Here is a 24304-nt window from a genome sequence, read left to right as displayed (position 1 = left end):
TGGTTTTCTGCAGTTTTAGAATGAACATTTAGGTGTGGCTTCCTTTTGGTTTGCTTAGGATTTATACTTTTTTTTGTTACTTCTAGAAAATTCTGTCTTTATTTCTTCAACAATTTCCTCTTCCCTATTTTATCCATTCTCCCGATTCTCTTTCTGTGAGGTTAGGCAGTCCCACTGTTTCCATGTTGCTAAGCCTGTTTTCCCTCTTTCTGTGTCCTGCACCCTGGATGATCTCTTCAGATCTACTTGCCAGTTCATCGATTCTCTTTTCACTTAATCTGCTGCCTAATTTATTCATGGAGTTTTCAATTTCAATGGAAAGTTTTAAAATTACTGTACTCTCATTTCTAAAAGTTCAAGTTGGTTCTCATTCACACATGATTGTTTTTAAATAGTTACTTGTTTTACACTCCTGTTTGCTAAATCTTCTTTAACTTTATATCTATCAAAATATTTTATATTTTTCTGAAATGCAAACTTTTGAGATCTCTGTTTTGTTTCTTTGTGCATATTTTGTGATTTTTTTAATTTGGTTTTTGCAGCAGTGAGCACTTCCTCGGAATTCTAAGGGTTTGTTGGAGCCTTGGGTTAGGTGGGAGTGTTCCTGGATGGGGTCTGAATTGGCTTCTAACAGATACAGTTTCACTTTGGGGTTATTTTCCTGTGAATTTGGGGCACAAATTAGAATGAAGTTACATATTTTTAGTGGAGACTCCTTTGTTTCAGCCAACAACCACAGTCCAGACAGGGTTAGCTGCACACTCACTTGAAGAGCAGTTTTACCTCAGATTCACCGGCACACTGGAATCCCACTTTATGTGGGTGAAGGAGAATGGTTTTTCCTGTTATACTTCTTCCAATGTGGGCAGACTCGAGCTTAGCCTCTTGTGCCTTCAGGGCTCTCAAATCAAACTCAAGGTCACTGGAGTTTGGCAGAAAGCTCTAGGGTGAAAGCCAGTTTGAGTGCTACTTACCTTCCCTACTTGTACTTTGGTTTTGGTGTCTGATAATTGGTTATTTGCTTGAAAGATCACAAGTACATATCAAGAGATTTACGCAGTTTTTTCAGATTTTTCATTGATTTAAGTGACAGGATTTTTCCACTGAGTCTTGTCTATGATACTGCTAGAAACTGAGTTCAATATCCTTGTTTCTAAAACTTCACATAGTTATTCCAGATTATTCAGGGTTAAGACAATGAAATAATTCATGGGCCTTCTGTATTCTTCAATTGGATTTAGGGGTTAAAAGTTCAATGCAATGTTGGAAGTAGAATGGGAAAGCAGGATTTGTCAGCTACTAAATCTACTTTATGATATAAAAAAACTAATTTTATACTAAATTCAGCAACATAGAAATAATTTTTTTTTACTTTCCCATTTCAATATCACTTTTTTTTCAAAGTCTCTAGCTCCTTTTTTCCCCATATTTGAAATACAGTTATAAACACATAGCAAATGTACATTTATATGGTTTCTCTAAATCATACTTCGGCCAGTAATTTATTTCTTAGTTATGATTTTGGAAAATCATATTTTCCATAAGATTTATTGAAGAAGAATATCTCTATATCCTGAATGGGCACAGGAAGGAATATAGGACAAAAACAGTCTTGTAAACCCAAGAAACAGAATGAATTTTAGAAAAATATGTGGAAAACATATTTATTGTGAATCCTAGTTTTCAAGAAGTTTTGTAAAAAAAGATCATAAATGTTTTAAAAACAGGTCTCAAAATCACATCCTTCATTTTACCCTTTCCTTTATGTCAACCTGTATCTATTTTATTGTAAATATTTTAACTAGAAATTTGCCATATTTTGAGTGGGGAAAGTTAAAAAAATAATATAAAGGACAGAAAAGCATTAAATTATCCATTGCTTTATCAGCTAGTGCATTCTTTGGCACGTGGTTTCTCTAAATAAATATTGAGATTTTCTCCATGCTAGTTCAGAGCCTTACTTGATTTTATTAAAAACTTATCTAGAGGGCCCACCACTGTGGTGTAATAGGTTAAACCTCTGTCCGTGGCACCAGCATCCCATGTGCGCGCTAGTTCCTGTCTTGGCTGCTCCTCTTCCAATTTAGCTCTCTCTTTGGGAAAGCAGTGGAAGATGGCCCAAGTGCTTTGGCCCCTGAGCACACGTAGGAGACCTGGAAGAAGCTCCTGGCTCCTGGCTTCGGGTTGGCTCAGCTCTGGCCATTGAGGCCATTAGGAGAGTGAACCAGTGGACTCTCTCTGTAACTCTGCCTCTCAAATAAATAAATATTAAAAAAAAAAAAATCTAGAGCCTAAAGCTCAACATAGTATAATTGGCTTTCATTGTATCAGATGAAAGTGATAAAAATGTCTTTCAGAGTTCACAAATACAGTATAATTACAAGTAAGTCTCATTTTTCATTTTTCAGTGAGTATAACAAATACTATACTTGAAGTTTGTGGAAATGGAATGGAAAATTATTTTGATTTAAAAAAGCTGAAATCCATGCATAAAAGGGTCTTCAAAAATTTAGTGGAAAATGCATGATGAAAAACCATGCATGGATTTCAAAAAATGTTTTCACCAAAATAAACTTATCTCTTCATTCCTTTTTTCCATTAACTTTTTGAAATACTTCTTATAGGAGGCCAGATACTAATTTCAATGATAAGACCATTCCTCAATACAGATTTTGAAACTGTCTTCAAATTTGTCAATATAGACAATTTTCAACCCACTTTTCCTTTGCTATGGTCTGGATATTAGTTTGGATGTTAACTGTTCCCTAGAGGCTCATGTGCTAAGGGTTAACGCATTCTGTCCATAGTACTAAGAGGGTAGAAAAATCCACTTGTAGTGTTTCGAGGTGAGGTCTTTGGGGGAGTAATTAGACTAGATTAGTTTGTTAGGGTAGGGCCCATCCTAGTGACTTTTTTTTTTTTTTTTTTTTGACAGGCAGAGTGGACAGTGAGAGAGAGAGACAGAGAGAAAGGTCTTCCTTTTTCCATTGGTTCACCCCACAATGGCTACTGAGGCTGGCGCGCTGTGACCGGCACACTGCACCGATCCGAAGCCAGGAGCCAGGTGCTTCTCCTGGTCTCCCATGTGGGTGCAGGCCCAAGGACCTGGGCCATCCTCCACTGCACTTGCGGGCCACAGCAGAGAGCAGGACTGGAAGAGGAGCAACTGGGACAGAATCCGGCGCCCCAACCGGGACTAGAACCTGGTGTGCCGGCACCACAGGAGGAGGATTAGTCTATTGAGCCACCACTCTGGCCCTAGTGACTTCTTATGAGAAGAGGCAGACACATACATGATGTTCTGTACCACTATGGCGCTCCATCAGCAAGAACACCCTCAGCAGACACCAGACCAGTGGGTACCTGATCTTAGACTCAAAACTGTGAGCCAATAAGCCTCTCTCCTTTATAAAGTTAGGTTGCCTCAGGTATTTCACTGTAGTGATGAAAAGCTGACTGACTGATACATTCTTTTTTTTTTTTTTTTGACAGGCAGAGTAGACAGTGAGAGAGAGAGGGACAGAGAGAAAGGTCTTCCTTTTTCCGTTGGTTCACCCTCCAATGGTTGCCACAGCCGGCGCACTGCACTGATCCGAAGCCAGGAGCCAGGTGCTTCTCCTGGTCTCCAATGGGGTACAGGGCCCAAGAATTTGGGCCATCCTCCACTGCACTCCGGGCCACAGCAGAGAGCTGGACTGGAAGAGGGACAACTGGGACAGAATCCGGTGCCTGACTGGGACTAGAACCCAGTGTACCAGCGCTGCAGCCGGAGGATTAGCCTATTGAACCGCGGCGCCAGCCACATTCTTTTTCTTAATATACTGCACATACCACATCATACACAACTTACATCCTTTTTATGCAGAAAGTGGCATTACTGAATCAGAACACCCATTTATTAATCAAACTAATAAATTCTAAAATATTTTAGGCAATGGCAGCCCTTCTGGAAGAAGTTGAATTACAAACCAAGATCCCAACTTGTAAGACAACAAAATTTAATTGGAAGTAAAAATTAAGCCATGCTTACTCAAGTACCAGCTGCATTACTTTAACAATGGTAACAAGCAGCACTATGTAGTGCTTTTCTATTTATAAATGAGTTCCCATTTTTCTCACTGGAGCCCTAAAGTAACCCTGTGAAGTTATTCAGATAAAGAAAAGGAAAGGCCTTTGATTTCTGTTCTTTTCCCCTTCCTGCTGCCTCAAGTGGTGATGGCCAATGTGATCTTGAAGCCCTGGGCTGAAGACCTAACTCTATTGGCCAGGGTCCTTGAATGACTGTGTGGAGGAGAGCTACTCATCATTGTGTATTGCTTATCTAGTAGTCTTTTTGTGGGAGAGAAAGAAACTGTTTTTCCTTTTAAGCCATACTATTTGGAATCTCTCACTACATCTTCCCCTTTTACCCTTTCTTTCTGAATACACCCTCACCATTTACATACCATTTGTTATGACTTTGTCAAGTAAACCATGTGGAGGGCAAGCCAATATTTCTCTCAGCATTTGTAAATTACTTGACTCAGTTGGTGTTTCTTGCAGCTTTTTTTCACCACTATTCAATAGAATGCTTCCTTCTGTTGGTTCATTTCCTTTGAGGTTCATAACTGCCTCCTCCTGTATTTAAAATAATTTTATTTATTTATTTATTGGAAATGCAGATCCGTGTGCATACACACACACACACACACACACACACACACACATACAGGAGGAGAAAGAAAGAGGAAGAACTCCTATCCAGTGGTTTACTCCTCAATGCCTGGAATGGCCAATCTACCTCTTCCATGTGGGTAGCAGGAACCCATTACTTGAACCATCACTGCTGCCTCCCAGGGTCTGCATTGGCAGGAAACTGGAGTTAGGAATAAGAATTGGGTTCCAAACCCAGGTACTCTGAAGTGGGATGAGGGTATCTTCACTGGTATCTTAACTTCTAGGTCAGACATCTGCCCCTAAAAAAAAAGCCCTTAAAACTACTTTTCTACACATTTTAAAGTTACTAGTTCATCATATTTCAAATCAAATCTCCATTACTAGAATCACAGACAACATTTCATAATGAAAACACACACTCTCATCTCTAGCTAATTAGTTTAGGGAGTGGAACAAGGACTATGTTAGGAGTACTTATCAATGAAACAATATTTTTAGTACTATAAGCACTTGGGTCACATAAACTTCCATATTGATTTTATAATACTAGGTTTAAAAACCAGCCTATTTAAGATAGAATTCAGCACAATAGTTGGTAATAACACAAGTGGTCCAAGGAAAAGATAACTATCTGTAATGAAAACCAATTCACATTCACTTATCTACTTGAATTTAAGCAATAAAAAAAAGAGAGGGAAGAAATCAAAACCATCCTAGGGATCAGGCCAGGACTAAAACCATTTCATAGGCTCTTTGTTTTTCCAGCCTCAAGTAGCACTAGCTGCTAAAGACCACAGCTGGGAAAACTGGTAGTGATACCTATTCTGCACTGTATAGTTTGGGAATGAATAATGGAGAGAGAACTGTTAACTGAATGGTAGAGAATGAAGAGAACATGGTTCTGTCATAGCTTGGACATATATAGTCTCTTCCTTAAACAAATGGTGGAGATGTTCTACATTTTATCACAGACTTACCTGCGATTCTTGACAAGTAGTGGCTGTGTGGTTCATCTCTGTGGATGGGCCTGCATCCTCACATTCAATTGTTTTATCTTCATCCTTCATGATTTATAATTGAGAAGAGGGAAGAGGAACAAGGTCTGTTTTGAAGGGGAAACAGAATAGACACAGAACAGCAATTTGAGCATCTCTGGGTGTAAGTGAATAAACTACTTATTTCTTCCCTTGGAACACTGAATGACAATAGACTATACTTAACTTTCAAATTGTCATCTTTTGATTCATTCCAATATATTATCCTCATTGTTTTGTACCTTTTTGCTTATGTTGAAAAAGCCCTGAATGACCAATTGCATTTTCATTTCTTGATTTTCTTTATTTCTTCATTGCTTTTTTTAAAAAGATTTATTTATTTTACTTCAAAGAATTACATAGAGAGGGGAGAGGAAGAGACAGAGGAGAGAGAGAGAGAGAGAGAGAGAGAGAGAGGTCTTCCATCTGCTGGTTCACTCCCCAGATGGCCGCAATGGCCAGAGTTCGCCGATCCGAAGCCAGGAGCCAGGAACTTCTTCCGGTCTCCCACGTGGGTGCAGGGGCCCATGGACTTGGGCCATCTTGTACTGCTTTCCCAGGCCATAGCAGAGAGCTGGATCAGAAGAGGAGCAGCTGGGTATCAAACCGGCGTCCATATAGGATGCAGGCACTGCAGGCGGTGGCTTTACCCGCTACGCCACAGTGCCGGTCCCTCTCCCTTGCTTTTAAGTTATACTTCAAACATCCTGAACAATAACTAAAAATTATCCCCTCTGATGGGTCACCTTGATGAAGCAGGAAAATTCCAGGTAATTTTCCAAGGCAGACATGAGGCATGAGTCACCAAAGGGAAATCTCTGGATTCCATTATTTCCAGAGAAATCAGAGTCATTAATTCCTGCTTCGTGCTTACTTCTAAATTAAAATGTAAAACATAACCCCACTGACTGTGTTGCCACAATGCCTAGACACTCTGATAAATGGTAGTCATGGCTAGTAATTACAGGCAATTTGAAGTTACCAAAGTACACTCTGTTCTCTGAAGATTTACAGCATAACAGGAAAGATCAACGTATACCAAGTACCTACAATCCTGTAAGGCAGACTGTAGGCTGATAAATAAACAACCACTTCAAACATTTCTGCCTGGACTTTCCAAGCTATAGAGGCTGAGAGGACAAACACTCCAAATCCTAGCCACTTTTGTGGCTAGAGGTGGCCATGTGTCATAGATTTATGTATGAGATCTAAGTGGGAGTCTTTGGGGAAGCCTCTAGAGGAATATAATTTTTGCTGTCTGCCTTCTAGCATTTCTCTTTCTAGAATGTAGATACAATGACTGGTGGCATAACAGTCATATTTCAACCTTGACAATAGCAGCCCCATATCTGGGATAGTAGATAAATAAGACAGGAGGAGCTGTTTCCTCAATGCTATCTATGAGTTGCTGCATCAGTCATGGGCTGTCAACTTTTGAGGTAACTGTTAAGCCACTATTAGTAAAATTTTCTTTTTATGAGCAACCAAACTTATTCCTAATGCAGCCAGTATGGTGAGTTTTATAACAGAGGTACAAACTAAAAACTTAGGTAGCATCAAAGACAAAATTACACAAGAGAAGGGAAAACTCTAATTCAGCACATATTTGGGAGCCTAATATATGCCAGGCACTAGACAGGGCCAGAAGGACAGGGATGATTCAGACTGCAAAAAGGAATCAATTTCCTAGTCTAATAAAGGGCCAAGATGTTTGTATTTAAAATTTCAGAGAACATCATAATCTCACCACCACCATTATGATCTTCTTTACAAAACAGTGATAGCAGGGTGGCATTTCAGAAAATCTTCAGACTTTTATCCTATACAAAATATAGATTTATGTTTATATAATACTATGTATGTATATGCATTTTCTAAAGATTTATTTATTTATTTGAAAGGCAGAGTTACAGAGAGGCAGAGGCAGAGAGACAGAGAGAGAGGTCTTCCTTCCACTGGTTCACTCCCCAAATGGCCACAATGGCCAGAGCTGGGCTGATCTGAAGCCAGGAGCCATTAGCCTTCTCTGGGTTTCCCACGCGGGTGCAGGGGTCCTAGGACTTGGGCCATCTTCTACTGCTTTCCCAGGCCATAAGCAGAGAGCTGGTCGGAAGTGGAGCAGCTGTGGCTGGACCCAGCACCCATATGGGATGCCAGCACTGCAGGCAGCAGCTTTATGGGCTATGTCGTCACAGGGCCAGCCTCACATTATTTTTAAATTTAAGAAGTTACTCCAACATTTAGATTGATAACGAGAAAGACAATTACTTTAACAGGAAGATGTTGGATTCACGGCATTTGTCTTAAAGGCATGGCAGTCTGAAAGCCAGAAGGGTTGAAGGGAAACTGTGCTGGAGCCTGTGGCCAGCAGCTGAGAGTGATAGATGAGGTTAGAGAGCTGGGGTATTATACCCCAAACCACGGAAAATTACCCCTAACATCACAGTAAGTGGCGAAATCTGCTGGCTCAGGCGGTGGAAGAGCCTGCATCTGAAGTCCAGCTCCATCATACCCCAAACTACTTAGCTTTTGTGTGACTTACTCCTTACCTATAAAATGGGGTCAGTCAGAGTTGCAACTGTGCACATGTTTAGCATGCAGTAGTGCTGGTTACTGCTGACCACTTAGATCCCTCTTCCATGACCACCGCAAATCTCTGGGAATCTTTCTGCCCTTCCCACTGCACAGGACAAGGTCTCCCAAATCTTGAGGAAGTCACTCCTCAATCCCATTGACTTTGATTTTGAATCTCTTTCAAGATCGATTTCTGGCTTAGGTGCATATTACACTGATTGCTGTCATATTTTCATCTTCCTTATTAGAATTACATTAAAGTTCTTAGCAATGCCACCAGAATCACCTCTTTTATCAAATTCACAAAATCAGCCAATTTTGCCATTTAGGCAGAACATTTTAAAATGGTAACCAAGTATAAGAGGTTAAAATGAAAGCTTCAAGAACTGATTTCTTTAATGTTATTTATGATCCTCTTAAACATAAAAATCACAACTTGGCATGTTGCACAGTGGGAATTTATATAGTTTATATAGTTTCATGCTCCAAACAAAATCTCCCTGTTCTCCCATCATCTTCACCACAGTGTTTACTGGAATCCTTGGGAAAGAACGCTCTTTTTGTAAGGATTTCTAAGTCCAGACTTGCTATTGAAAATCCTCAAGACACTCAAGATAAGCCTTCCAAAGAATGATGTGGTCACAAAGCAAAGCAGACTCTTTATCTAGAAAGAGAAATTAATAACCACATTGTTGGAACATCCAGAAGCACCTGCTTTTCTGCTAGGCGAGCCAATCAGTTCCTTTAATTAAGCAAGTTTTGAGTTGGGTGTCTGAACTTGCTCCTAAATGAATCCTCAACAAGAACCTTCACACCTGAATCGGCTCCAAAAGATCTTCTGTTAATAATAGCTGATTTGAAAAGCGGTTCTGCAACCTCAAGAAAATGAAAAGAAAAAACAATAGGAATATTGTCTGTTTTAAAAAACATTAAATATATAGTATAATTTAGAGATTTGCATTAAAGAGAATGCTTAAACCAAAATTTGGTATGTAATAAAATAGTTGTCAGTTATTCAGAACACTAATTTCAGTGAAATGCTATGCTTTTCAAAATTTTTTTAACTAGTTTTCATTGTGCCTGGGAGGAGGGAGAAGGAAGGGAATATTACTAGATTCTTACAATTGTATCTATAAATCAGATTGAATCTGTTAAATATTAACTAAAAATTAAAACTAAACAATTTAAAAAAATAAAATAAAATCCAAACTAAACTACTTCCTTTGTCCCAAAGTTTTTTTTTTTTTATTTTTTTAACTTTTATTTAATGAATATAAATTAACAAAGTACAGCTTATGGATTACAATGGCCCCCCCCCCCATGAATTCCCTCCCCCCGCAACTCTCCCCTCTCCCGCTCTCTCTCCCCTTCCATTCACATCGATTCATTTTCAATTCTCTTTATATACAGAAGATCAATTTAGCATATATTAAGTAAACCTTTCAATAGTTTGCACCCACACAGACACACAAAGTGAAAAATACTGTTTGAGTACTAGTCATAGCATTAAATCTCGATGTACAGCACATTAAGGACAGAGATCCTACATGAGGAGTAAGTGCACAGTGACTCCTGTTGTTGACTTAACAATTTGACACTCTTGTTTATGGCATCAGTAATCACCCTAGGCTCTTGCCATGAGTTGCCAAGGCTACAGAGGCCTTTTGAGTTTGCCAACTCTGATCATATTTAGACAAGGTCATAGTCAAAGTGGAAGTTCTCTCCTCCCTTCAGAGAAAGGTACCTCCTTCTTCGATGACCTGTTGTTTCTACTGGGATACCACTCGCGGACATCTTTCATTTGTTGTTGTTGTGTTTTTTTTTTTGTTTTTTTTGTTTTTTTTGTTTTTTTTTTTTTTTTTGCCACAGTATCTTGGCTTTCCATGCCTGAAATACTCTCATGGGCTTCCCATGTTGGATTGTTCTCTCCCTTTTTTATTCTATCAGTAAGTATTTGCAGACACTACTCTTGTTTATGTGATCACTTTGACTCTTTTAGTCCCATCATTCTGATCAAATATGAACAGAAATTGATCACTTGGACTAGTGAGATGGCACTGGTACATGCCACCTTGATGGGATTGAATTGGAATCCCCCGGCACGTTTCTAACTCTACCATTTGGGGCAAGTCTGAATGAGCATGTCCCCAATTGTACATCTCTTCCCTCTCTTATTCCCACTCTTATATTCAACAGGGATCACTTTTCAGTTAAGTTTCAACACTTAAGAATAACTGTGTATTAATTACAGAATTCAACCAATAGTATTAGTATTAAGTAGAACAAAAAATACTAAAAGGGATAAAGTATTAAGTTGTTCATCAACAGTCAGGGCAAGGGCTGATCAAGTCACTGTTTTTCATAGTGTCCATTTCACTTCAACAGGTTTCCTTTTTTGTGGTTGGTTAGTTATCACTGATCAGGGAGAACATATGATATTTGTCCCTCTGGGACTGGCTTATTTCACTCAGCATGATGTTATCCAGATTCCTCCATTTTGTTGCAAATGACTTTTCTTTTGTTTTTGACTGCTGTATAGTATTCTATAGAGTACATATCCCATAATTTCTTTATCCAGTCTACTGTTCATGGGCATTTGGGTCGATTCCAGGTCTTAGCTATTGTGAATTGAGCTGCAATAAACATTAAGGTGCTGACAGCTTTTTTTGTTTGCCAATTTAATTTCCTTTGGGTAAATTCCAAGGAGTGGGATGGCTGGGTATTATGGTAGGGTTATATTCAGGTTTCTGAGGAATCTCCAGACAGACTTCCATAGAGGCTTAACCAGTTTGCATTCCCACCAACAGTGGGTTAGTGTCCCTTTTTCCCCACATCCTCGCCAGCATCTGTTGTTCGTAGATTTCTGTATGTGAGCCATTCTCACCCGGGTGAGGTGAAACCTCCTTGTGGTTTTGATTTGCATTTCCCTGATGGCTAGTGACCTTGAACATTTTTTCATGTGCCTGTTGGCCATTTGGATTTCCTCTTTTGAAAAATGTCTACTGAGGTCCATGGCCCATCTCTTAAGTGGGTTGTTTGTTTTGTTGTTGTGGAGTTTCTTGATCTCTTTGTAGATTCCGGTTATTAATCCTTTATCTGTAGAATAGCTTGCAAATATTTTTCCCATTCTGTTGGTTGCCTCTTTACTCTCCTGTTTCTTTTGCACTACAGAAACTTCTCAATTTGATGCAATCCCAATAGTTAATTTTGGCTTTGACTGCCTGCGCCTCCAAGGGTCTTTTCTAGGAAGCCTTTGCCAGTGCCAATATCTTGCAGGGTTTCTCCAATGATCTCTGATAATTTGATGGTGTCGGGTCGTAGATTCAGGTCTTTAATCCATGTTGAGTGGATATTTGTGTAAGGTGAAAGCTAGGGGAATTGCTTCATGCTTCTGCACGTGGAAATCCAGTTTTCCCAGCACCATTTATTGAATAGACTGTCCTTGCTCCAGGAATTGTTTTTAGATCCTTGATCAAATATAAGTTGGCTGTAGATGTTTGGGTTGATTTCTGGTGTTTCTATTCTGTTCCATTGGTCTATCCATCTGTTTCAATACCAGTACCATGCTGTTTTGATTACAACTGCCCTGTAGTATGTCCTGAAATCTGGTATTGTGATGCCTCTGGCTTTGTTTTTGTTGTACAAGATTGCTTTAGCTATTCGAGGTCTCTTGTGCCTCCATATGAATTTCAGCATCATTTTTTCTAGATCTGAGAAGAATGCCTTTGGTATCTTGATTGGTATCGCATTGAATGTGTAAATTGCTTTTGGGAGAATAGACTTTTTGATGATGTTGATTCTTCCAATCCATGAGCATGGAAGATTTTTCCATTTTTTGGTATCTTCTTCTATTTCTTTCTTTAAGATTTTGTAATTCTCATCATAGAGAGCTTTAACGTCCTTGGTTAAGTTTATTCCAAGGTATTTGATTGTTTTTGTGGCTATTGTGACTGGGATTGTTCTTAGCAGTTCTTCCTCAGCCATGGCATTGCCTGTGTATACAAAGGCTGTTGATTTTTGTACATTGATTTTATATCCTGCTACTTTGCCTAACTCTTCTATGAGTTCCAATAGTCTCTTAGTAGAGTTCTTTGGATCGCCTAAATAAAGAATCATATTGTCTGCAAAGAAGGATAGTTTGATTTCTTCCTTCCCAATTTGTATCCCTTTAATTTTCTTTCCTGATGACTCTGGCTAAAACTTCCAGAACTGTATTGAATAGCAGTGGTGAGAGTGGGCATCCCTGCCTGGTACCAGATTTCAGTGGAAATGCTTCCAACTTTTCCCCATTCAATAGGATGTTGGCTGTGGGTTTTTCATAAATTGTTTTGATTATATTGAGGAATGTTTCTTCTATACCCAATTTGCTTAGAGTTTTCATCATGAAAGGGTGTTGAATTTTATCGAATGCTTTCTCTGCGTGTATTGAGATAATCATATGGTTTTTCTTCTGCAGTCTGTTAATGTGGTGTATCACGTTGATTGCATTGCGCACACTGAAACATTTCTGCATACCAGGGATAAATCCCACTTGGTCTGGGTGGATGATTTTTCTGATGTGTTGTTGTATTCTATTGGCCAGAATTTTATTGAGGATTTTTGCGTCTATGTTCATGAGGGATATTGGTCTGTAATTTTCTTTCAATGCTGCATCTTTCTCTGGTTTAGGGATTAAGGTGATTCTGACTTCATAAAAAGAATTTGGGAGGATTGTCCTTTTTTTGATTGTTCTGAATAGTTTGAGAGAATTGGAATTAGTTCTTCTTTAAATGTCTGGTAGAATTCAACAGTGAATCCATCTGGTCCTGGGCTTTTCTTTGTTGGGCGGGCCTTTATTACTGTTTCAATTTCTGTCTCAGTTATGGGTCTGCTTAGGTTTTCTATGTCTTCATGGCTCAATTTAGGTAGATTGCATGTGTCCAGGAATCTACCCATTTCTGATAGGTTTCCCTGTTTGCTGGCATATAACTCTTTGTAGTAAGTTCTGATGATTCTTTTTATTTCTGTGGTGTCTGTTGTTACATTTCCTTTTTTATCTCTGATTTTATTGATTTGGGTCTTTATTTTTAGTTAGTTGGGCCAATAGGGTGTCAATTTTATTCATTTTTTCAAAAAACCAGCTCTTCCTTTGGCTGATTTTTTGTAATATTTTGGATTCAATCCTGTTGATTTCTTCTCTGATTTTAATTATTTCTCTTCTCCTACTAGATTTGGGTCTGGTTTGCTGCAGGTTTTCTAGATCCTTGAGATGCATTGGAAGCTCATTTATTTGGTGCCTTTCCAATTTCTTAATGTAGGCACCTATTGCTATAAACTTTCCTCACAACACTGCTTTTACCATATCCCATAAGTTTTGATATGTTGTGTTGTTATCCTCATTTACTTCCAGAAAGTTATTGATATCTCTTTTGATTTCTTCTATGACCCATTGTTCATTCAGGAGCATGTTGTTCAGTCTCCACGTGTTTGCATACTCTCTAGGGATTCCTGAGTTGCTAATTTCCACCTTCATTTGCTGTGGTCTGAGAAGCTGCATGGTATGATTCTAATTCTTTTGAATTTGCTGAATCTTACTTTATGGCCTAGTATGTGGTCAATCCTAGAGAAGGTTCCATGCACTGCTGAGAAGAATGTAAATGCTTTATGTGTAGGATGAAAAGTTCTGTAGATATCTGTTAGATCCTTTTGGGCAACAGTGTTGATTAAATCTGCTGTTTCCTTGTTGATCTTCTGTCCAGATGATCTGTCTGTTTCTGAGAGTGGAGTATTGAAGTCCCCCACTACTACTGTATTGGAATCTAAGTCTCCCTTTAAGTCCCTTAACATATATTTTAAATAAACTGGTGCCCTGTGATTAGGTGCATATACATTTACAATAGTTACATCTTCCTGTTGAATTGAACCCTTAATCATTATATAGTTCCCGGTCCCAAAGTTTAAGAGCACTGCTAAGAGAGGCCAGTGCTGTGGAGTCGTAAGGTAAGCCTCTGCCTGTGGCACCGACAATCCATCCAGCTCTCTGCTAATGGCCTGGGAAAGCAGTGGAAGATGGCCCAAGTGCTTCTGCCCCTGCACCCAATGTGGGAAACCTGGCTCCTGGCTTTGGATCTGCCCAGCTCTGTCCGGCTGTTGTGGCCAGCTGGGTAAAGAACCAGCTAATGAGACATTTCTCTCTGTATTTCCCTCTGTATGCAACTATGGCTCTCAAATAAACAAATCTTTTTTTAAAATTTACATTTTTTTTAAAAAAGAGTACTGTTAAGAATCTGAGGGATGACCAGTGCCACGGCTCACTAGGCTAATCCTCGCCTTGCAGCGCCAGCACACCGGGTTCTAGTCCCGGTCGGGGTGCCGGATTCTGTCCCGGTTGCCCCTCTTCCAGGCCAGCTCTCTGCTGTGGCCAGGGAGTGCAGTGGAGGATGGCCGTAGCAGGTAACGCTGCTGCCTGCAGTGCCGGCATACTATATGGGCACCGCTTAGAGTCCTGGCTTCTCCACTTCCAACTGAGCTCTCTGCTATGGCCTGCGAGAGCAGTACAAGATGGCCCAAATCCATGGGCCCCTGCACCTGCATGGGAGACCCGGAGATGGCTCCTTGCTCCTGGCTTCAGATCAGCACAGCTCTAGCCATTGCGGCCAATTGGGGAGTGAACCAGTGGTTGGAAGACCTCTCTCTCTGCCTCTCCTCTCTCTGTATAACTCTGCTTTTCAAATAAAGAAATAAATCTTAAAAAAAAAAAAAAAAAGAATATGAGGGGTGGGCATTTGGTCTAGAAGTTAAGATACCTGTGTCCTGGCCGGCGCCGTGGCTCAATAGGCTAATCCTCCACCTTGCGGCGCCGGCACACCGGGTTCTAGTCCCGGTCGGGGCGCCGGATTCTGTCCCGGTTGCCCCTCTTCCAGGCCAGCTCTCTGCTATGGCCAGGGAGTGCAGTGGAGGATGGCCCAGGTGCTTGGGCCCTGCACCCCATGGGAGACTAGGAAAAAGCACCTGGATCCTGGCTCCTGCCATCGGATCAGCGCGGTGCGCTGGCTGCAGCGGCGGCCATTGGAGGGTGAACCAACGGCAAAGGAAGACCTTTCTCTCTCTGTCTCTCTCTCTCACTGTCCACTCTGCCTGTCAAAAAAAAAAAAAAAAAAAAAAAGATACCTGTGTCCTACATTGGAGCACCAGGGGTTGATGCCCAGCTCTGGCTCCTGACTCCAGTTTCATTTAAGTTCAGACCTGGGGAGGCAGCAGTGATGCCTAAGTAGCTGGGTTCCTGTCACTCAAGTAAGAGACCCACACTACATCCCAGGTTACTGACTTCAGCTACCAGGCCTTGATCATTATGGGCACTTGGAGAATAAATCAGTAGATGGCAGTGCTCTCTCTCTACTCCTCAGATAAACACATTGTAAAAAAGGACATATTTAGTTATGTGAAGAGCAGAATTACAGAGAGAGAGAGAGAGAGAGAGAGAAAGAGAAATCTTCCATCCACTGGTTCATTCCCCAAATGGCCCTGGCTGGGCCAGTCTGAACCAGGAGCCAGGAGCCTCTTCTGGGTTTCCCATGTGGGTGCCCAAGTACTTGGGCCATCTCCCACTGCTTTCCCAGGCCATAAGTAGAGAGCTGGATGAGAAGGGTAGCAGCTGGGACTCGAACCGGCGCCCATATGGGATGCCAGTGCTGCACATGGCAGCTCCACTGCTTTGAAACAGCGCCCACCACCAGGTAAATACATTTTTTAAAAAAGGAATCTATCCAAGACTGAGTGTCTGGGGATGGAAAAGTTAAGTGAGGGCAACAGAGAAACCAGATGGTTTCCAAATATCAGAAATCAATGGACTGGAGCCAGCGCTGGGGCACAGCAGGTTAATGTCCCGGCCTGCAGTGCCAGTATCCTATATGGGCACCGGTTTGAGTCACAGCTGTTCCACTTTCTATCCAGCTCTCTGCTAATGTGTCTAGGAAAGCAGCAGAGGATGGCCCAAGTGCTTGTGCCCCTGCATGCACTTAGGAGATCTGGAAGAAGACCCTGGCTTCCAGCTTCGGATCTGCCCATCTCCTGATGTTGTAGCCATCTGGGGAGTGAACCACCAGGTAGAAGACCTCTCTCTCTGTGTCTCTACCTCTCTCTGTAACTCTTTTATTATTTGTTATTATTAAATTATTAAGTTATTACTTATTATTAAATTATTATTTGAATAAAGAAAAATAAAAAAAAAATCAATGGACTAATGATAGAAAGGCCTTTAAAAGTTATCTAGTTCTACCTCTTTAGTATTCAGATAAAAGTACTAAAACCCAAAGACTAAATAGCATTTCTCAAATCACAGAGCCCATATTAGCCAAGTCTCATAGTAAAAAGGTATAAAAATGTACAAAATGTCATAGTTCTTTAATCTGCATCTTTGACTTCATGTCATTTATTTATACCAAATCATTTTACATATATATGTATATATACACATATATACATACACAATTTCATATGCATTGTATAGATAAGCTATTATATATAATACAATTATATATACACTTTATATATAGTAGCTTTTGCTATAATATTATCTTTAAAATCCCACTTTTATATGGCTATAGTCAATTTTAAGTTTGAGAGTACATTCCAAAAGCAAATATAAATACTTTTATTTTTTATTTTATGCTATCTTCAGCTTCACTGTTTTCCATTGTTACAAATGTTATACAGTTTATTATAAGCAAAAAATGTCATTAATCTGTTTAGGCTGTACAACACTGGTGCCAAAATTAAAGGAATGACTATTCACATGACAAATACTGTTTACATACCCTAAATTATTAGTTAACTAACAGATAATTTGCTTTAGGCATGCCTTAAGAGTCTAAGAATTAAGGAGTTTTTCCTTTTTAAAAATTCAATTAAACTGAGATGTTTTGGGAGATTTTTGTATATCAGAAAATTAAATTGAGAACCAGGAAGGCAAGGTACCTGTTAAATAAAACACTGAAGTGCCTATACAGAAAAGCAACAGATTTTTTTTTTTGCTTCTCAATCAAAATATTGTATTATTTTGACTGTTCTACAGTCTATAAACTATATTGGTAAAACTTTATTCTGCTTTAAATGCCAAAATTTTATAAACCTCTCAAATTCAGTAAATAACTCAAATTTAATCAAATTTCCATGGATAAAATAGAGATTTCTGCAGAAGAGTGGGGACTTGGCTTTTATGACTGTTGTGATTATCCAGTTGCCTGTAGGAGGGGGGTCAACTGTTTTCTACAAGGATAAGAAAAGGCTGTTGACCATTCATGCCTCTCTTTAATATACCTAACATTCAGAATTTCCTGTAGGACAGATCCACATACTTAGCAAGAATTGGCTTGACTTGAACCTTACTTTCCAATATTAGGGACACATGCCACCACATGATAGAAATGTGAACTTGAAAGGAACAACTCCCTTAATCTTTCCCTCATACTTGAGGGAAAATTGGACTTCAAAGAACAATATGAGTTTTTATGGATACAAGCATGTAATGAAATAGGAAAAAATGTTTTCAGTAGTTGTTTTTGGGAAGGGAAACAGAATTAAGGTATGCATGTAATATTTACTTTATATTGCTCAGATTTTTACAAGAAGACTTTGTAATGCAATCTTAAATGCATTTTTTAAAAAAGAATATGTAATTATTAAAACTTTCAAGAAAACAAAAGCTTTCTTTGTTAATGTTTTCCGTAGATTCATTCCGGTGTTTTGATTTTAAGTAGCTTAATTCCACCCACTATAATTTAAGGTCATTTGTCGTTCTTGTGTTTTTCAAAGATGAAACACTGCTAAGAATCGTCTACAGCAATGGTTTTAAGTTCTAAGCCAAAAATCTTTCATCAAATGAAACCTTATCCTTAAATCCAACAAATGGACAGATAATGGCAGAGCTGCAGCACCTTTTGCACACAGTTTCTGTACATAGGCTTTCCCATACATAGTTGTTAAACCAGCTTTTTCTTTTCAGGTTATCTGACTCATTTAGACGTTTAAATTTCTTTCAGTCTTTCAGTACTATTTCAGATGAAATAAAGAAATCATCAATGTATAAATGTCCTTAAGCTCTGGATCAAGTAAAACATGTAAACTACTATCAACTCAATTACTGCTGAATGATCTCTGCAGGGGGGAAGCCTGGTTATTCTAGGGACTTACTGCCTGTGGAATGGACAGGCCTGACAGCAGATGGAAGACATCTCTCTCTATCTCCCCTGCCCCTAACTCTGCTTTTCAAATAAAGAAATAAATCTTAAAACAAAAAATTGTGAGAAATAAGTTTCTGTTATTTATAAGCTCCTTAGTTGTGGTTTGGTTACATCAGCAGGTGTGTACTAAAGTACTGCTGGGGTCTCTGTGTGTTTTATCTACATACATTAAAGAGTGTCACTGTGACTTTTTATTAAATACTCTATACTGTTATATTAATAACAATCTCCTATTTTTTATCTAGAAACATTTTTGTACTGAGAATAGAGTCTCACACAGTATTGTTATGTAGACTGTGTCCAGCTTCTGAATTTTACCAACTCTGATTTAAAATAAATTTTCCCAAAAGGAGTCCTATCCAGAAGTGAAGAATTCATTTCAGATGGCAGTCACTGTCCTTGACAGTCACTAAAATGATTCAAAATGCTTCTCTGTGAATGAGCTTGTGTGAAAGTGTGAAGTGTGTAAGCCCCATGTGGCCAGGTTACCAAAGAAAACAACCGCTATCATATTTGGTTAAACTGGTCACTTGATTGACTCATGAAGTGAAAATACTCCATAATGAGATATGAAGGAAAGGAAATTGTCCCGAGAAGGAACTCAACACTTGTTTCTCTCCTCTATACTCTCCAAGGGGAAAATGCATTTATAAAAAATTTAAAGAGTTAATTTTTTTAGATCTACTAAAGTCAGAATCTCTAGAAACGGAATCTCTCCAAGAGTGGCTGACACGACTTCCTGCTCACCCCAAGCCATGTGTTCAGGTCTCTGCCACTAGGTCCCTCCCCGGTCTCAGGGTAAGTCACCACTGGTGTGGATCGAATCCACTGCACTCTGAAATCCCGTGTGGCAGAAACTCTTTAATTCACATCTGTATTCCCTGTCCTCACACCTCCTAGGCACAGAGAAGACACACAAGTATTTGCTGAGTTGAAGCGTTTCAGTCACACTTCAGTGCGAGAAACAGCAAACCGGAATGCCCTGCAGGAGAGCGCTGTGCGACAGCAGTCACACTAAGCGGAGGCCCCTAGGCGGCTGGGCAGGGGGAAGGGGTTCAGTCTCCGCGAAAGCAGGCTGCCTGGCGAAGGCGTCTGCTCTGCGTCGCCCCGCTGACGGGCAGAGGGCGGCTTCGTTAGTCTTTGGGGCGACACATCACACCAGCATCCAGGGTGAGACAACAAGCTGACGCTTGTAAGTGGAAAAGCCACAGCCGCAAGGAGCGCTCTGAGCCCGGGTTCCAGGCTCTCCAGTCAACAGGGTCTCCTGGTTATCTGCACCACCAGGGTGACTGATACCTTAGTCACAAAAGCAACACCTCTGGTTGATTAGAGAACAAAAACAAGCGGGAAAACCCCCCACCCGCCAACAGCAAGCTACAGTACACCCACACACCACAGTACACGCACGCACGCCAGGGGTAAACAACCTCGTTCCGCAAGGCCTGCACGGTCCCCGCCACGGGCGCCGAGTCTGCTCCCCTCAGGGGGTCCCCGCGCCCACTCACCTGGCGTCCCGGCGCTGGCGGCGCGCTCCGCCCTGCCGCTCAGGACGGGCTAACGGGGCTGCCCGCGTCGCCCCCGGCCGAGCCCAGCCTGCGGCTACTGCCGATTACTGCGCGGGCCGGGAAGCGGCAGCCGCGCTCGCCCCGCACTCGCCCCGGGCGGTCTTGCATGTGGCAGGTCCGGGCCGGCGATGCCCAAAGAGACTCCAGAACGAGCCTGGGCGCGTCCTCCGCGGGGTCGGGAGGCCGCTGTGGGTTACCCGGGGCTGCTGCCGCCAGAGCCCCCACAGGCCCACTGCCCCGGGCGCCGGAGCCGCCCAGTGCTGCCGTTCACTGGGCGGCTGCCCGGGTCCCTGGCGGCAGGACCAGCGAGTTTCCCCCGAGAAGCGCAGCGAAAGGCGCTCATCCAGGGCGGGCGGCCCTAGGCGCCAGGGCTCCCGGGTGATGACGAGACCCTGCGTGAGGCGCGCAGCGATGCCGGCCGCAGCCAATGGCTTGCTTTGCCGGTCCCTAAACCAATTAATGAAGTCTGTGGGTCCAGAATTTATTAAATAAACTAAATGGCAACACCAAGGACTCGTTCTTTCCGCCCTTCTCGCCCTTGCTGTGTTGGTTTATATTTTAACCCTTCCAGCAAGAGTGTGATTGTTCATTTCATCCCCCTTCCTTCTTCCTTTCTTTCTTTCCTCTGCACTTTCCCCTTCAGCTGAGTGTGTTTTGTGAGTCTGAGTGCGAGCGCTGCTTACCTGGTTTTCACTCCTTATCTCAAGTGCCAGTTTCCATCCCCGCGAGTCCGGCAGGAGGGACTAACCCCAAGTAAATGTCTGCACAAGTCAGGAACGACTCACCCCCGGCTCTCCTCCCTCGTGACAAACCTAGGTTCCATCCAGGATCCTTCTTCAGGGCCTGTAAGATGATTATTTTCCTTAAGTGAACTCTTCCCTCCCGAAGCTTTCAAAAACTGCCGGGGATCTCCAGCTTCCTCTTACCACAGAAGAGAAATATATTTTTCCTTTTCCCCCAGTCATACGATCTTCATTCATACATCACCTGCTATGATGAACATGACTTTGGAGAACAGTGGCTTTTTTTGTTTCTATTGTTTGTGATGTTTTGTAGTTTATGGTTAGGGGAGAGAAGAGCATTTGTTCTTGTTAGAATCTGTTGAGGAATTCATTGTGTTTTTTGGGAATTCATTTGTTCATAGCGCTACATACACCCATCTCTGCTCACAGCAGGCAGCATTTTATGTCATTCTTACAAGCTCCTGTTCTGTTCATTCATTAGCTGAGAAGTTACAGGGGCCCGAGTTGTGCATAGCTGGTAAAGCCATGGCTGCCTCCCTGATTCAAGTCCTGGATGCTCCAGTTTTGATCCAGATGCTTGCTAATGTGCCTGGAAAAGCAGAGGAAGGTGGCCCTGCACCCACACGGGAGACCTGGAGGAGGCTTCTGGCTGCTACCTTCCTCTGGCACAACAGCCCTGGCTGTTGTTGCCATTTGGGGGGTGAACCATTGAAGATCTCTTCCTCTCTCCCCATAACTGTGCCTTTCAAATAAATAAATTAAATCTTTTTTTTAAAAAAAGTTTTTATTTATCTTCACTTGATTTGAAGGACAGAAAAAGAGCAAGAGAGGGAGAGAGAGAGAGAGAGAGAGACACCTCTCCTGGTTCATTCATTCCAAATACCTGCAACAACCAGGGCTGGGCCAGGCCAAAGCCAGGAACTTGGAACTCAATCTGGGTCTCCGTCGTGTGCATTAGCAGGAAACTGGAATCCGGAGCAGAGCCAGGACTACAACTCAGTTACTCTGATATAGGATATGGGTGTCTCAAGTAGCATCTTAGACACTGCCAAATGCCTCTTCCCACTTGGTCTTTTATTATCATTTGTTTGTTTGTTTGTTTGAAAGGCAGAGAGACAGAGAGAGATCCTCCATCTACTAGTTTACTCCCCTAACGGTTGCAATGCCAGGTCTGAGCCTGGAACTCCATCAGGGTCTCCTACGTGGGTGGCAGGGGCCCAGGCACTTGAGCCAGCCCTGCTGCTTCCTAGGGAAGCTGGATCAGAGGCAGGGAGCTGGATCAGAAGCAGAGCAGCTGGGACTAGAACCAGTGCTCCAATATGGACTCCCGGTGTTGCAGGCTGCAGCCTAAACAGCTTTGCCACAACATTGGGCCTTCCTCATTGGCTTTCATCTTCTGAGATAGCAACCAACACAAAACAAATATAAAATTAAAAGGTAAAATCTTCTTCCTAACAGTATTATGGAATTATCAACCATAAATTGAAACATCTTCTTGAAAATTTTAATTTCATTTATCTCTTGTTTTTTTTTTTGATTCATGTATATTTATTTATTCAGAGACAAATTCCAAATTTCATGTACTCTTCTTTGTTTCCCTGGAATTTTTAAGATTTTTTTAAACATTTATTTGAAAGGTAGAAAGAGAGACAGAGATACCTTCCATCTGTTGGTTAACTCCCCAAATGGCTCAGATGGTTGAGGCCAGGTTAGGCTGAAGCCAGAGGCCAAGAACTCCATCCGGTTTCCTACGTGTATAGCAGGTGCCCACGTACTTGGGCCATCTTCCACTGCCTTCCCAGGTGCGTCAGCAGGGATGCTGGATCAGAAGTGGAGTGAGACTCGAACTGTTGCTCTAATACAGAATGCCAGAATTGCAGGCAGTAGTTAAACCCATTATACCGCAATGTAGGCCCCTGGAATTTGGTTAAGAAATCTGTACCTACCTTAAAAAAAATCTTCAAGCTTCCAATATTGTCAGTTAATTAAGTATCAATGTGTCGATTTCATTGCTTATTTTAATAAATATTCTTTAGTTATATTAAGAAAATAGTACTCAATTAATAAGTGATGACAGGGGCCGGCGCTGTGGCACAGCGGGTTAAAGCCCTGGCCTGAAGCGTCTGCATCCCATACGGGTGCCGGTTCTAGACTGGCTGCTCCTCTTCTGATCCAGCTCTCTGCTATGGCCTGGGAAAGCAGTAGAAGATGGCCCAAGTCCTTGGGCCCCTGCACCCATGTGGGAGACCTGGAAGAAGCTCCTGGCTCCTGGCTTTGGATCAGTGTAGCTCTGGCCAATGTGGCCATCTGAGGAGTGAACCAGTGGATGGAAGACATCTCTCTCTGTCTCTACCTCTCTCTGTAACTCTGTCTTTCAAATGAATAAAATAAATCTTAAAAAAAGTGGCGATATTCATTAAGTGTAAGAACTAGATTATTTTTATTTTGTATAAAGGTCAAACAACATATCTGAAATCTAAATTTATATAATTTATTCTAAGTTATTGAGACCAAACTCCTTCCTGCCTTTAGTGTTGATTTATGATAATATAAAATTCTTAAGTTAGTATCCACACATAGCAGCATTATACAATGCAGCATTATACAAAAATACTTGAATACTGGAAAATGAAAAAATAGAAATTACTTTTTCCTTAGAAAATTTTTATTTTGGAGTGGGGTGGGTATTTGGCCTTACTATTAAGATGTTGGTGTCCATATCAGAGTTCCTGGTTTCAGTTTTCTGGTCATGCAGACTCGGGCAGATAGCAGTGACAGCTCAAGTAATTGGGCTGCTACCTACATGAGAGTCCTGGATTGAGTTCCTGGTTTTCTTTTGGCCCAGCTGTGGCCATGGGGGAAGGGGGGAACTGAACCAGCAGAGAGGAGTTCTGTTTCTGTCTCAATAATAATTTTTAAAAATTTCTTTTCTTCATATGCATTTATATGTTGCTATGAACTGATCTTTAAAAATTTTGTTGATCTTGAGAGGCAGAGAGAGAGAACACTATCACTATCAACTGTTTCAATCCCCAAATACCTGCTATGGCTAGGGGAGCTAAAGCCAGGAGTTAGGAACTCAATCCAGCTCTCCCATGTGGGTGGGAGGGACCCAAGTATGTAAGGCATCACAGCTGTCTCCTAGAGTCCAAATTACAGACAACTGGAATCAGGAACCACAGCTGGGGATTGTGCCCAGGAACTCTGCTGTGGAACACAAGGCAGCGTAGCAGGCGTCTTAACTGCTAGGTCAGATACCTGCCTCTGATTGAATGTTTATAACTACCCTAAATTCATAAGCCTGCCAAGATGACGATATTTGGGAGGTGGAGCCAACGGGAGGTGATTGCGTCATAAGAGTGGACACCTCATGGACAGGGTAAGAAGACAGGAGGGAGTTGCCTTCCCTATGTGAGGACAGGACCAGACGATCAGCTGCAAACCAGGATGTGGGCCCTCACCAGACACTGGCTCTGCTGGCACCTTGATCTTGCACTTCCAGCCTCCAGACT

At 41.4% G+C, this 24304-nt stretch overlaps 1 protein-coding gene across 4 annotated transcripts in view; it reads right to left on the bottom strand.

The window, feature by feature from the left end:
• SLC9B2 (solute carrier family 9 member B2) overlaps nucleotides 1–20803 on the bottom strand; it is a 61408-nt gene extending 40605 nt beyond the window's left edge. For 3 of the 4 annotated variants that reach the window (XR_518645.4, XM_008267544.4, XM_008267546.4), the window contains exons 1-3: nucleotides 19990–20140; nucleotides 5634–5758; nucleotides 4446–4617 (exon numbers count right to left, since the gene is read on the bottom strand). Coding sequence is in view for 3 of the 4 variants with exons in the window: in XM_008267544.4 (XP_008265766.1) it covers nucleotides 4446–4617; nucleotides 5634–5723 (262 nt within the window). In the remaining variant the exon portion in view is untranslated. Of the gene's footprint in view, nucleotides 1–4445; nucleotides 4618–5633; nucleotides 5759–19989; nucleotides 20141–20732 lie in introns of those variants that run through there. The other variant, XM_070047788.1, reaches the window with a different exon arrangement.
• Nucleotides 20804–24304: the final 3501 nt, after the last annotated feature.

The sequence above is a fragment of the Oryctolagus cuniculus genome, chromosome 8 (genome assembly GCF_964237555.1).
Source record: "Oryctolagus cuniculus chromosome 8, mOryCun1.1, whole genome shotgun sequence".
In the NCBI taxonomy this organism is placed as follows: domain Eukaryota; kingdom Metazoa; phylum Chordata; class Mammalia; order Lagomorpha; family Leporidae; genus Oryctolagus; species Oryctolagus cuniculus.
This window is presented reverse-complemented; position numbering and strand designations above follow the sequence as displayed.